The sequence below is a fragment of the Bos taurus genome, chromosome 2 (assembly GCF_002263795.3).
Source record: "Bos taurus isolate L1 Dominette 01449 registration number 42190680 breed Hereford chromosome 2, ARS-UCD2.0, whole genome shotgun sequence".
NCBI lineage: Eukaryota > Metazoa > Chordata > Mammalia > Artiodactyla > Bovidae > Bos > Bos taurus.
Genome location: NC_037329.1, coordinates 120,549,651 through 120,563,061, shown reverse-complemented (window position 1 = coordinate 120,563,061; position 13,411 = coordinate 120,549,651). Strand labels below are relative to the sequence as shown.

Here is a 13,411-nt window from a genome sequence, read left to right as displayed (position 1 = left end):
GAGAGGCACTCGCTGTGAGATGCTTATTGTAGAGTTCTCACCCTCAACCCTACAGCCACTGTGTTCCTAAGGGGCAGTATAAGCTCTCTAACTTCTAGGAGCCAGCAATATTTTTCTTTCAAGGACAAGATAATAAATGTTTTAAGCTTTGTGAGCCAGAGTCTCTGTGACAACTATGCCACTCTGCTGTGTAAAGCAAAAGCAGAGACAATACATAAATGAATGGATGTGACTATGTCTCAGAAAAACTGTATTTATAAAACTAAAAAGTGGGCCATAGTGTGCCATCACCTTACACTGTACTTTCTTTTCTCTCTGCCTCTACTATCCTCTCCCACCTTCCTTCTGGCAACTTCCCATCATCCTGCAGGTCCCAGTTTAGATGCCACTTCTTGGAAACTTTCCCCAACCCTCCTCCTCTAGCTTGTAGTTGATCTCTTCTTTACGCCCTGCTAGACTCCTGTACTCTATCCAAGCACTTCTCACACCCTGTTATCACTGCTCTGTAACAGCCACTAGATTCTAGTCTGGGTCTCATTTGTCGTTATAAATCCAGCACCTGGCGTGCCCGGCACATGTTACACACCTGGGTACCACTGGATGAATGTAAAATGCCGTGAACCTGTGGCTGGCAGACAATCAGAGCAGACATCCTGACATCTTAGGGCAGTGGTGAGAATTCTGGGCTTTTGTATTAAGCTGTGTGAGACCCAATTTCCTCACTTTGTTGCTCCTCTGAATCCCAGGTCTCAGGTGGTAGACGAGGAGTCTCCTGGAAATTTCTGTGCCATCCAAGCCTTGCCTGCCAGGGGCTAAAGGGCTATGTTCTCCTCTAAGAACCATAGAAAAAGCTGAAACACCATGACCTCAGGAAAGCACTGGCAGTGCTAGTGTTTAGAGATATGAGAAGTGGAAAGGTTGAAGGACTGCAAGCCTTGGATACTGTGCTAAGCCATGCCACAGCTGGGGTGAAACTCGGAGCATTCTCATTCAGTCCCCGGAGGAGGACTTCCTGCTCCTTGGTCAGGTTCCCTGTGGAGGCCCCACCAGGCAGGGAGCATCCCTGGAAGGTAAGGGGGCAGTGTGGTAAGGGCAGCGTTGGTCTCATAGTCACCCAGAGCCACAGTTACGGGGGCTGCTGAATGGGCTTCCTTGACCTGCGGAGTTGATGATTACATCCAGCAGCACCTGGACAGAGGTACAGGAGACTGTGAGGCCACACATGTGGCTGTGGCCTCTGTGAGGCTTTATCCAACTCAGTACATCATCCCTTGTTGCCGCAAGACAATAAGGAGAATTTCTTCTCTTATGAGAGACAAAGAATAAAACTGATCTAGAACCTCCCCGCCCCCCCCCCCCCCCGGGCTGAAGGTGCTTAAGTGGCTTACCTGGGCCCCTCATGTGGATGGCAGGCGGGGCTGGGTGACCCGGGACAACCGGCGGCAAGTTTTCCATAAGATGAAGCTGATGATCAGGAGAGACGACGAGGAGAGCAGGGTTGGGATGATGATCACTGCAGCCGGTAGGCCACCCACGTCTGGGGACGAAGGGACAGAGGCATCAGGGCAGGGGTAGTGGAGTGCTCCCCAAGGGCGGGCTGTTCCCTGGGCCTCAGTAGCTGGGGCCCCATATTGGGGCTGCAAGTCTGAAGGAAGACTGGTACAGAGCAGTCACAGGCTTGGAGGCAAAGACTGAGTGACCTTGGACAAGCAGGCAATGGTTCATTTCCCCCAGTGTTTGGCACTTGCTGCTAGGCACATGTTTGTGGCCTAAAAGGGAGAGCAGTGATGCTATAACCCAAGGCGCTTTACATACCGTGTCTTAGCCCACTAGCAAGCTGCTGTCTCCATTTACCAGATGAAGAAGCTGAGATGCAGAGGCTGCCTCTTTGGCTCACATTCAATGCTCTAACCACATGATCTCATTTCTGGCCTCCTATCCCTGGCACATGCTGTTCCCGTTGCCTGGAACCCTGTCCCCAACTCTCACTCATGCTGCAGGTCTCAACTTCCATGGTACCTCCTCCAGTGGCCCCTCTGATTTTCTCTTCTCTGTCCAAGCCCAGCCCTCTGCACGTGTGCTGTGACTGTCTGGTCACTGTCGCCTCTTTGATGGAGACCTGAGATAAACCTGTCCTTGCTCATCTCAGTGCTAGCACATAGTAGCTGCTCAATAAGGGTTTGTCAGGTAAGAGGTTGAATGGCAGAGTGAGGAGTGGAGAGCACAGTGGGGCTAAGAGGAGAGTGGGGAAGGGGCTCCTCAGGCCCAGCCCTCCCCCACCCACAAGTAATGTCACCTTTTCTCCTTTGGGACCTGCCCAAAGTCAACACTTCCCGGAACTGAGCCAGAGGAGGGTAGAACCAAGCTGGGCTGAACAAACATAACCTTTTCTACCTGACTGCCCCAATCAGTTCTGGGCATTTGACTCCAGTCCAAGGACTGTTTCTAGCTCAGCAGCTTCCCTCTTTGAAAGCTATCCAGGGCAGCACAGGAGGTGAGGGTGGGCTGGGAGGCAGAAAGCCTGGCTTCACCTAGCTCTGCCATGAACATGCTGTATGACCTTGAGGAATCCACCTCCCCTCTCTGGTCTCAGTTTCCTCAACTGTAGCAAGGGAAGAATGATCTCAGCACATACAGCACAGTGGTATGTGGATGGGATGATAATAAGGAACGTGGGTTTGGGGGTCCCACAGCCCTGGGTTCATATCTGAGCTTTACCATTTAATGTGGAAAATCATTTTAACTCTTTGGGCTTAGTGTTCTCATCTGTGAAATGGGGATAAAAGTGGGTACCTCCTCTTAGGCTTGTTGTGAGGATTAAACAAGTTGACAGCTAATCATACACATTATGTTAATGATCCCTCAAACAAGCCCTGGTGCACAATTAGATTTAACCAATCATAAGGTCTTCAGGGGCTTGGAGAGAAAAGAGAGCATTTGGGAAAACATGGGTTTGAATTGGGTTACAGAATTCCAGAGCAGGGAATTTGCCTTAAGAACCACGTACATTGGAGGGGAGACTGAGGCCCCCCAACCACTGCCCCCCGGCCCAAAGAGTGGATAAGAGTCTGGTCCAGGATCACACTTAATTCCTTACTATTTGGCTGGTAAATTCCTGGGGCAGAGCATGGGCTTGGGCTGGGAAGCTGGGTGTTTACTTTGGGAACCAGAAAACTTTCAAGTGGCTCAGCTCCTTCCCCCAACCTCCCCCCACCCCCAGCTGCCCCTGTTACTCCCCCAGTCCCAGCAACATGAGGAAATGGCTGGCTGAAGAGCTGGCTGAAGTACAAGGGCAAGTGGCACTCCGCCCCTCCCTTTCCACTTGATTCCAGCCTCCCTACTCCACTTCAAGGTCAAGATCGCCCAAGTCCCCCCCCGCTCCAGGACTCAAGGAGCCCAGGGTCTAAGAGAGCAGCAGGGGAAAGCGGCAGGTGTCTACTTACTGCACCGGTGGGCGGCGGTGGAGAAGTTGCAGGGGGGCCCTGGGCCCATCCGTGGGGTGTTGGAACCTTATCCCAGGAGGGGCGGAGGTGGCAGGGTTCAAGGCCTTCCAGGGCCTTCCCTTCCTGAAAGCAGGGAGCAGGCCAAGGTTAAACCCTGGTGCAACAGGCTCTGGCTCACTGTTGCAGCAGGCTCCGTACTCAGAAAGGGAGTCAGGAAAAACAGGCTACTAGGGGGACCTCAAGGTCAAGCAACCTTATTGTATTAAATTGATGCTGTAGAAGACTATTCATCAATACGGGAAAATGCACACAATCTATTATTAAGTGGAGAAAAAAAATAAACTAGCGAACAACAGGAGAGTGTGTTCCAATTTTTGTAAACAAGCATATGTACTCACATGGAGAAAAACCTGTAAACCTAATCACCTAGACACAAGCAGTGGTTATCTCTGAACAGTGGCTGATGGGAAATATGTACTCTGTGTGTCTTGACTGTATGTCACAATTTTTTTACAATGAACATGTTATAAGAAAAAAAGTTTACTTAGGAAAGCAAGACATTTAAAATGAGCAAGGAACTTCCCTCATGGTCCAGCGGTGAACAGTCTGCCTGCCAATGCAGGGGCCCTGGGTTTGATCCCTGCGCCGGGGAGATCCCACATGGCTTCAGGGCAACTAAGTCTGTGCGCCACAAGAAAATTCACCACGATGAGAAGCTGGTGCAACTAGGGAGCAGCCCTGGTCGCAACTAGAGAAAGCCCGAGCACAGCAATGAAGACCCAGCACAGCCAGAGATAAATAAATAGGTAAAATTTAAAAATAGAATAAAATGAGGAAACCTTTTGACCAGGAAATTGTAGGAATTTACAGAACTCAGGGTCGCAAAGAGTCGGACACGATGCGCACACGCATAGAACTCGTAGGAAATTAAAAACGAACATATTTTTATAAAGGAAAAGGCTATCTTTGTTTATGTATAAACAAGAATGGCTGGAAGGGCCTGCAACAAACTGTAAACAGGTGTTGACTCCTGGGAGCAGAAGGAGGGGACTTTCTGTTTTATAGGTTTATGTCTATAGTAATCTTTTTGCAAAAAGCAGAAATTTTATAATGGGCAGAAAAAAAAAACAATCAAGCAATGTTCCTAGTCTTTGCCAGCTCTTCCTGGTCTCTCTGCGCAGAGCCTGGCCGGGGGTGTGTTGGTGCTCTCTCCTGGGCATCTTTAGGGAGGAGCCATTCCTGGTCTCTGCGCTCCCTCCCAACTTGGACACACGAACCACGGTTCCAGCTTGGACACTAACCAGCTCCAGCCAGCAAAGATTTTCTTTCTTTCTTTCTTTCTTTTTTTCATAAGTTCTTTTTTTGGATGTGGATCACTTTTAAAGTCTTTTTACTGAACTTCTCACAATATTGCTTCTGTTTTATGTTGTTTCATTTTCTGGCCTCGAGGCATATGGGATCTTAGCTCCCAGAGCAGGAATTGAACCTACACCCGCTGCATTGGAAGGCAAAGTCTTAACCCCTGGACCAGCAGGGAATTCCCCAGCAAACATTTTCTGTGACCCTCTCTGTACCCATGACCCCAGGGAACATGATCCCTGCTTCACGATGCTCATGATCTAGTAGTAGTGGGAGACCCAAAGTGCTTCAAGGGTGCAGAGCATTGGGTTCCACTGGACCTGAATGACCAGGACAGCTTCACCTTGAATGGGACGTGAAGGATGAGTAAGATTTCAACAGGAAGAAAAAGGAGGGCAAGGATATTCTAGGAGGTAGACGGGTATTACACAAGTGGAAGTGTTAAGGACCGAGATCTGCTCCACACTCTCCACTTGAGATCCCAATGTTCTTTTTTAAAAAATATTTATTTATTTATTTGGGTGCCCTGGGTTTTAGTTGTAGCTCTTGGAATCTTCGATCTTCATTGCAGCATTCGGGATCTTTAATTGCAACATCTGGGATCCAGTTCCCTGATCAGGGATTGAACCCAGGCCTCCTACATTTGAACACAGAGTCTTAGCCACTGAATCACAAGGGAAGTCCTGATTTTAATATTCTGAGTTCTCTGATGCTAATCTTATACACATCATCATTTTTTTCCTCCACCAGGAGATCCTCAAACCAGAAAGGCAGTATTGTGTCACCATTAGCCTGTTGGTGGCTGGCGAGGGGGAGTGAGGGCTGAAGGCTGGGTCAAGAGTAGGACTTGGATCGGTTCAGTACATGAGAGCCATGGTTGTTTCTGGCCAGATCTGTGTCCACACAGTAACTGCTGCTGTATTGCTGCCTATATGGAGGTCTCTTCTGCCTTCCTAGTCCCACTATTATCTTTCTCCCACCTGCTTGGTATGGTGTCTGAAATCTGACCACTAGCTGTTCTTTAAAAGAGGTTTCTTTATACATGTGCATGGGTTGGGGAAGGAGGCATCGAAAACCACAAGTCAGTTACTCTAAGGAACGCAGGAGGGTAAGTATTGATGGAGGAATGAAAGGGGTGGAGGAGGGCATTCCAGAAGTGTGATAGAGGGAGACCCCCAAAGAAGAGGGAAGGTGGAGTGGGTGGATGGAGACTGTTGGACAAATTCCATGAGGCTGCCTCAAGCTAGAACCTTAGAACTGGAGGTTCTAAACTTGTCCCCTAGCCCAGGGCCACCCATCTTTTCCATTGAACCAACAAGAAATGGACATCAGTAAGGTGGCTATGCCGGGAGTTGTCCAGGGTCACTGGTGAGTCAGTGAGACTGAGTGGGGGTCCACTCCAGACTTAGCAGGTTTGTCTAGATCTCGGCGCACAGCCCACACCTGTGAGAAGCACACACCTCCAGCTGGTCTCTGTTTTTTCCTGGGACTTCCTGGGGCCCTTATCTGCTTCTCCTTCCTCCCAGGGGCAGGAGAAGAGCTGCTGAGCCTGGGACCCCATTCCTGATTTGTAGATCTGGCAGCTTAGTCATCGAGGGGCTTCACCTGGGGTTTGCAGTGAGCACAGGAAGCAGGCCCAGGGGCTCAGCCTACAGGGAGAGAAGGGGCAAAAGCCCATTCTTTAGGGAAAAAAAATCCCAAATCCCTGTGGAATCAGGGGACCTTCTTGGGCCATCACCCACAGTGCCCTCTCTTACCTGTGACTCCCAGTGGCTCCAGCAGCTGCCCAGGTGGCTTTGTCCCTGCTGTGGCTGTTACTAGCTCTGGACTCTGTTGCCAGTAAGGGAGGTACCAGGTGTGGGTAGGCACCGACTGACTCTGCCCTGGAGGAGGGGCCATTGGGGTCCAGGCCAATTCTCTGTTCTCTTCCGGGAGGAGGATGGAGAAAGGTAACCAGCTCTTAGTGCCTGGAGCTGCAGGGACCCTGGCCACTCCCCTTCTCCTTTGGCTCTGACTCCAAGTTCCCATGGGGTAGGAGGAGGCATCAGAATCCACAGGGGGGAGATTAAAGGTTGCATGAGAAACTGATGGCTGTGAGTCTGGAGACCTGGGTCTGGGCCTGCTCTGCCTCATGGACTTCCCGTCGGGGTCTCAGTATTCTTACCTGTGAAATGATGGAGTTGAGGCCATGGTCTCTTAGCAGCCATCCTGGAGTCTATGATCCTGACTAGCATGCTCAACTGGGCTATCTCCACCCAGAGAGGACTTCCTGACTCTGCTTATTCCTCTTCCTCACCTGGGTTCCCTGGCTTGGCTCTGTCATGTGCTATATGACCTTGAACTAGAAACCAACCCTCTCTGGGCCTCCAGATTGGGCTGGAGGAGCCCTTAGGTGCCTTGAGCATTCAGACTTGATCATCTTGCAGCCCATGGTTTTGGGGAGCTCACCAGGGCCGAGGCTTTGTGCCTCTGGCTCTAGCTTCCTGAAAGGCCCTCCCTTGACACGACATCAGAGTAGCAAGCCCCCTGGTCCTCGGGTCCAAAGTGGCCACTCTTCCCCTACTTCACTGAATTCCTAGGGTGAATAGGGAGCATTTTGTAACAGTCAGAAATATGATAGAACTGTCAACATTTTGAAAGAAGATGGAAGACTGTTCTATACTCTATCTAGGGTAAACAAAAATCCACATAATTTAAACCCGATAGAAAAGAAAAACAAAGGAAAATGAGCATATTTCAAAATAAAAGTCCCCATCTCTTTCTATTTTTTAGAGGTTACGCCTCCTAAATGCGTCTCTCCTTTTCTCTCTCTTTCTCTCCTTCTCCTTCCCTCCCTCCCTCTGTCATTCCCTTTCCTTCTCATTTCTCCTCTGCTTCCCAGCACTCCTTCTTCCCCAGAGACACTGGCTAGAATTGCAGATGTCCCAGACTAAGGAGAAATTACCATTCCCTGGTGGGAATGAAGATTCAGCACCTCGGTCAGCACACTGCCCCTCCCCCAACCTCATCCCATGCCTTTCCGTTTGTATTTAAGCCTGTGACAGGGTCCTTTGCAACTTACATTCTGGTGGAGCATCTGGGGAGAGTGAATAGAGCCAAGACTCAGACAGGAGGGGATGAAGCCAGGAATGCTGCCCAGGTGTGAGCAGTCAGCCTCCTGGGATGGCCTCTCCGGCAGGAGGGGAGGCCCATCCCCAGAGCCCTGAGCTGAGACTGTGCTGCTAGGAGACCTTATCTCTGTTGTTTTCTATTCCTGCTGCCACCCCAGAGAGAAAGACCCAGAGCTAATGGCCTTGTTAGGTGCTGAGCGGGCCAAGCCCTGGGACCAACATAAGACTTACAGGATCCTGGGCCATCAGAACCACTGCCTTGGCAATCAGTTAGCTAGAATCTGAACCTCCTTGATAGAAATGGGGAAACAGAGGTCCAGAAAGGGAGAGAGACCCGCTCCGGGTCACAGTGCCTTCACGAGTCCACCTCTGATCTGGGAGGCACATGAGGTGGAGTCTATAGGTGAAACTTAACTCACAGTTGCATAATTCAATGGTGTGGAGTCTGGGTTAAGTTCCCTCCTTGAATCCCAGGGGGATCACAGTTCTGGTGGGTGCTGCCTGTCACTGAAGCTGTTCTCAAAGTTGAGAAGCATTTCCAGGGAGGCCAGTGAAGAGTTGGGCTTTAGCTTTGGACAGGCCTGAGTCTGATTTCCAGCTTTACTGAGTACCAGCTGTGGGTCCCCTGGGAAGTAGTGTTTCCCTGCTCAAATACTGAGATAATGATACTGATTTCATGGACTTATTTTGATGTTAGATAAGGTGCAGGAAGTCCCACTGCTTCGCTTGCTGGCCATGAACATGGTTGTGAATGGGGTTTTTTGTCATTCTATCAATTCTTTCCTGCCCTGGGGAAGATCCTTGCTGATCCCTGCTTCCACCCCAAGGCTGGACTGCTTTTGTCTGCCCTCTTCACTTACCTGTATTAAGTGGGTTCCTGGTGTTATACTGGCAACCGCAGATTCTTTCATTCAGGAAGTCTCCAGACACTTCATACCTCTTGGAGGTCCCCTGATTTCCCAGAGTCCCCAGTTGGGTGTTCAGATTAGATCCCTACACTCCCAGACACTTGGAAACCAGGGGTGAAGATGGGGCAGCAAGCAGCCTTTCTGGGACCAGGTGCTGAGCCTGAGTGGGGGGAGGGGAAGGAAGGACCATGGACAGGGTACTCCTCCAGGGGACAGATGCCCTGAGCAAAATAGAGGAGTGGGCTTGGGAGGAGTCACAGGGATCTGAGAGCATGGGGTGAGGGGGTGATGGGGTTCTCTGGTCCCAGGCCCACTCCCTACAGCTTCTCTGCAAACTGGGGCGCTATCAGCCATCCAGACACCGTTCCCTCCGCCCTTGCCAACAGCCCCTCCTCCTCCTCATTCATGTCCATCTTCCAAGAACCGCAAACAAGTAGTGACTTGGGTAGTTCCCTCTCTCTTTCCTCCCCGCCTCCAGGTATAGGTGAAGATCCACCTGGCGCCTTACAGAGCACCCGGTCTAACCTCCCCCATTCTGTAGGTGAGGCGATGGAGGAAGGGACCCTCAGGGTACAAAACAAGTCAGCACAGAAGCAAGACTAGGCCCAGGAGTCCTGCTTCCAAGGCTGCTGCACTGCACTGCACAACTCCAGGGGGTCCCAGTGGCCTTTCTCCTTAGTGTACACACCTGTGTGCCCACATGCAGGGCTGTGACTCCTGGCCAGGTGGAGGTGGGATGGACTCCTTTGACATAGCGAACCTGGGGAACTGCCTGGCCTGGGTGGTCCCACACCCCCTCACAAAGCACAAGAAAGAAGATAGACTCCTTAAGAGCAGAGCCAGCCCAGAGGTTGAGAAAACCCACCCAGTTCTAGGCACGGATTATGGGAGGCAGCTTAGTGACAGGCAGGTCCTCCCTAAATGCACTGCACTTTGCAGCTTGTAACAAATCATGTGAGATTGGTGTGATTATCCCCATTTTCCATGTGAGAAAACTGAAGTCCAGAGAAGTTAATTCATTTTTCTAGAGGCACACAGTGACAGAGCCTGGATTTAAGCCTAGGTCTCTGGGGTTCTAGGGCCCAGTCTCTTGCCACTGTCTCATGAGCTCCTCTCTGCTTCCAAGGCTACCACCATGCCTTCCTCCAGGCCAAGACTGACAGTCTTCCTTGACTGGTAAGTTGTGATGAGAGTGCCTTGGGCTCAATTCTGAACTCGCTTAGTGTGGGACATAGGACTGTAGGCAAGTCACATCCTCTCTATGAACCTCATTTTCCCCCTCTGTAAAATGGGTATGTTGCTACTCAGCCGGGTTGCTTTGTGGATTAGCCATGTCGATTTATGTATGCTGCCTGGGCCAGGATGGGTGGGCCTCTGTGTGTGTCAAAATGAATGGCACTGACCACTCACAGCCTGTAACTTTAATTTAATACAAATTCATCATAACTCACAAAATGGGTAACATTTAAGATAAAAATACTGCTGGGGGTGGCCCAGATTCTGGTAGCTGAATGGGTGGGGTGAGACTGAGGATTCCTCCTGCCCAAGGGAGGTCCCCATGGGCAGCAGTTGTGAGGTGGGAGCTCCCCAGGTTCAGCTAGTCTGGTTCCTTTGAGATGGGTATGACCAAAGACCCCAAGTTCAGAATCTAGGCCCCAGAACTGGAATGGAAAGCCTAGGGTGGGAGGCTTTCAGCTTGGTTCTGCAGGCTCACTCTAGGGGTGCCTGTCCTGGACAGGGACACAGCCTTGGAGCAGGACACCTAGAGGCTCTGCTGCCTCAAAGCCAAGGCCTAGAAGTGGATTCCAAAGGCAAAAACTGAAAGTGAGCTTGTTCAAGACCCATTCTCACTTTCTTCTATTGTGCCTTTTGTATGGATGAGGCTGGAAAGAAGAAAAGTACATTTCCCAGACTCCCTTGCAGCCAAGGTTCTGGATCTGATTTATGTTTCCCCAAACAGAATCCCTTGTAGAGATCTGGATCTGGAAACCGAATTGCCTGGAGGGAGGCAGGCCTCAGGACATCATTTACTGGCATGGACAGTAGCAGAGACTGCACAGTTCTGCAGCCAGCAGCTTCTGATGCAGTGGCTGCCTGCCGATGGGAGCAGCGTTCCTGGTCATAGCAGACGTGATGAATTTGGCGGCTGGGAGCTGTTCCTGGAAATTCAGCAGAGTCGGCTCCTCTAGCCCTTGCAGTGATTTTGCAAAGCCACTAGGGACCTGGTAATAAATCCTTGTCTAATTAAAAAAAGCTAAAGCAGCTCATGTTTTCCGCAATGGTATCCCAGCTGAGACAGATGCCAAGATTGATGGGGGGCCTAACCGACAGCCCACCCCAGTGCTCAGGCCTAAACAACAGCTCTCCCCAGCCTTGCTACACCCTTACCAAGTCAAGAGGCCCGGCTGGACCTTTGTTCAGAGCTGCTGGGGACCTCCACCATCCAGTGGTGCTTGTCCTACATGAGCCTTGGGGTGTGCCATCCTGTTGCCCTAAGGCCTGTGGGCTTACTGGCTGAAACACGTGGGCTCAACTACTGGGTGCCTTCCATAGGCCACAGCCTCATTTGTATTGTTGCTGTTGCTGTTTAGTCGCTAAGTCATGTCTGACTCTTTTGCGACTACAGCCCACCAGGCTCCTCTGTTCATAGGACTCTCCAGGCAAGAATACTGGAGTGGGTTGCCATTTCCTTCTCCAAGGGAATCTTCCCAACCCAGGGATCAAACCCACATCTCCTGCATTGCAGGTGGATTCTTTACCACTGAGCCACCAGGGAAGCCCAATATCACTTTTACCCACAGATAAATGGGAAAATCAGGAACTATAAAACCTGTGGTACAGGGGTGGAAGGAGAGGGTGGTTCTCAGGCGACTTAGGGGCTAGCTACCACCTGTGTCCACCATGGGCTGTGATCAAGGACAAAACAGCCCATCACTAGCTTGGTCAGGGGCAAGTCTCAGGCCTGGGAGAATAAGAGGGTTCTCTTTGCAGTTGCCAACTGCTCGCAACACTCTGACACATCCTGAGGTCAGGGCATGTGGGCAGGAAGGAGACAGGGATGCAGTCACCTGCCCGAGAGGAGGATGAGGGGTTAGGCAGGGGCTGCCATGAGGAGAAGCCAGGTCTGGTTCTTGGACCACAACTGCATCCCCATCAAGGTCAGAGCTACAGAACATCAGTGCTGGAAGACATTTCCCGAGTCACGGAGCACGACCTCCATTGCACAGATGGGGAAATGAGGCTGAAGGGTAAACAACAGGCCTGAGATCTCAGGGGTGGCCTCGCTGGGTTGGAGTCCAGGCCTCCCGTCTGTGGGGGCAAGGCTCTTGCTGGTGGCCAAGCCCAGGCGCCCATGGTCGCCCTCCACTGCACTAAATGCGGACGGTGTTGATCCGCAGTGGCTGCACATTTTTGCCATTGGCGTGGCTCTGCCCGGGGCTGAAGTAGGAGCAGAGCTTGCCCGGAAACTTCTCGCGGAAGGTGTAGAGCCAAGACATGTCGTCGGCGTTGTAGAAGATGAGCAGGCCTTGGTCGTAGTCCAGGAAGACGCCCACCTTGTCGAGCTTGTCGCGGACGTTGAGCCGCGTCCAGGGCTCCGTGCAGGCGCTGTACTGGTTGCCGTCGTGCATGACGATGCAATAGAAGCCGCGGCTGGGCTGGATCTGGATGCTGCCCTTGCGGCTCGCGGCCTCGTGCGCCAGCCCGATCACCCACTGGGTCTTCTCCGCCACCACCACCTCCCAGTAGTGGACGCCGCTACTGAAGGCCTCCGAACCCAGCACCGACACCTCCACGTCAAAGCGCTTAGGCGAGTCCTGCAGCGGCTGTGGGTGGAGGTTGCCATAGGCCACGATGGTGCAGTCGTCGGACAGAATCAGGCGCTGGTGGGCGGTGCCCGGGTCCAGGGTCAGGGCGGCTGGCACTGCGGGGATGGGGGAGGAAGAGAAGATGAGTGGAGAGAAGGCTGTGGACCCACTCTATGGTGCTTCCCTGAGGCCAGGTTCTGGCTGGCCCCCAGGAGGCTGTGTGATGCTGAATACAAGCCTGCCCTCTCTGGGCCTCAGCTTCTTCCTTTGTAAAATGGGACGGTGACAGTTAAGAGCTTTTTGGATTGAAACTCGGTGGTAGGGGACAAGAGCTATGGTGGCTTGTTCACTGATGATTTCCTGGGGGGCAAGGCTCACAGTGGGTACTCTGCAAAAATTTGCTGAGTAAACCTGAATGAGGTCCAGAACTGGAAGATTTCAGAGCTGGGAGGGAGTTTAAAGATTCTTCAGGTGCTGGATAATCACTCTATGGGGTAATCTGGAAACTTGTGGGGGTGTTTGAGTTGTCTCCATAGGTAGGATCCAGGGATGCTAAATGCCCTGAATGAAATGTGCAGGGTGGTCCCATACCCCCCACCAATAAGTTTCAGATGCTCCCCCAGATATTCATGTGGATGGAAAAAATCTTTACAATGACCCAGAACTACAGTTTAACTCAATTTTATACATAAATATGAAATAATTTTTGTACAGTTTTAATATATACTGAATATTTTGAAATGCAACTACCCTATAAACTGGGGGAACACTGAATTTGTTTTGTC

At 51.3% G+C, this 13,411-nt stretch overlaps 1 protein-coding gene and 1 long non-coding RNA gene across 4 annotated transcripts in view; one reads left to right on the top strand and one right to left on the bottom strand.

Annotated features, from left to right (window-relative positions):
* Positions 1–280: 280 nt before the first annotated feature.
* Positions 281–10,868, top strand: LOC112443186 (uncharacterized). Its single transcript, XR_003031507.2, has 3 exons — positions 281–1,070; positions 9,947–9,996; positions 10,781–10,868. It is a non-coding gene; the product is annotated as an uncharacterized lncRNA (long non-coding RNA).
* TRIM62 (tripartite motif containing 62) overlaps positions 10,232–13,411 on the bottom strand; it is a 37,847-nt gene continuing 34,667 nt past the window's right edge. For 2 of the 3 annotated variants that reach the window (XM_005202933.5, XM_025001537.2), the window contains one exon: positions 10,232–12,742. In XM_005202933.5, coding sequence (XP_005202990.1) covers positions 12,192–12,742 — 551 coding nt within the window. In that variant the 3' untranslated portion in view covers positions 10,232–12,191. The remainder of the gene's footprint in view (positions 12,743–13,411) is intronic. The other variant, NM_001205835.1, reaches the window with a different exon arrangement.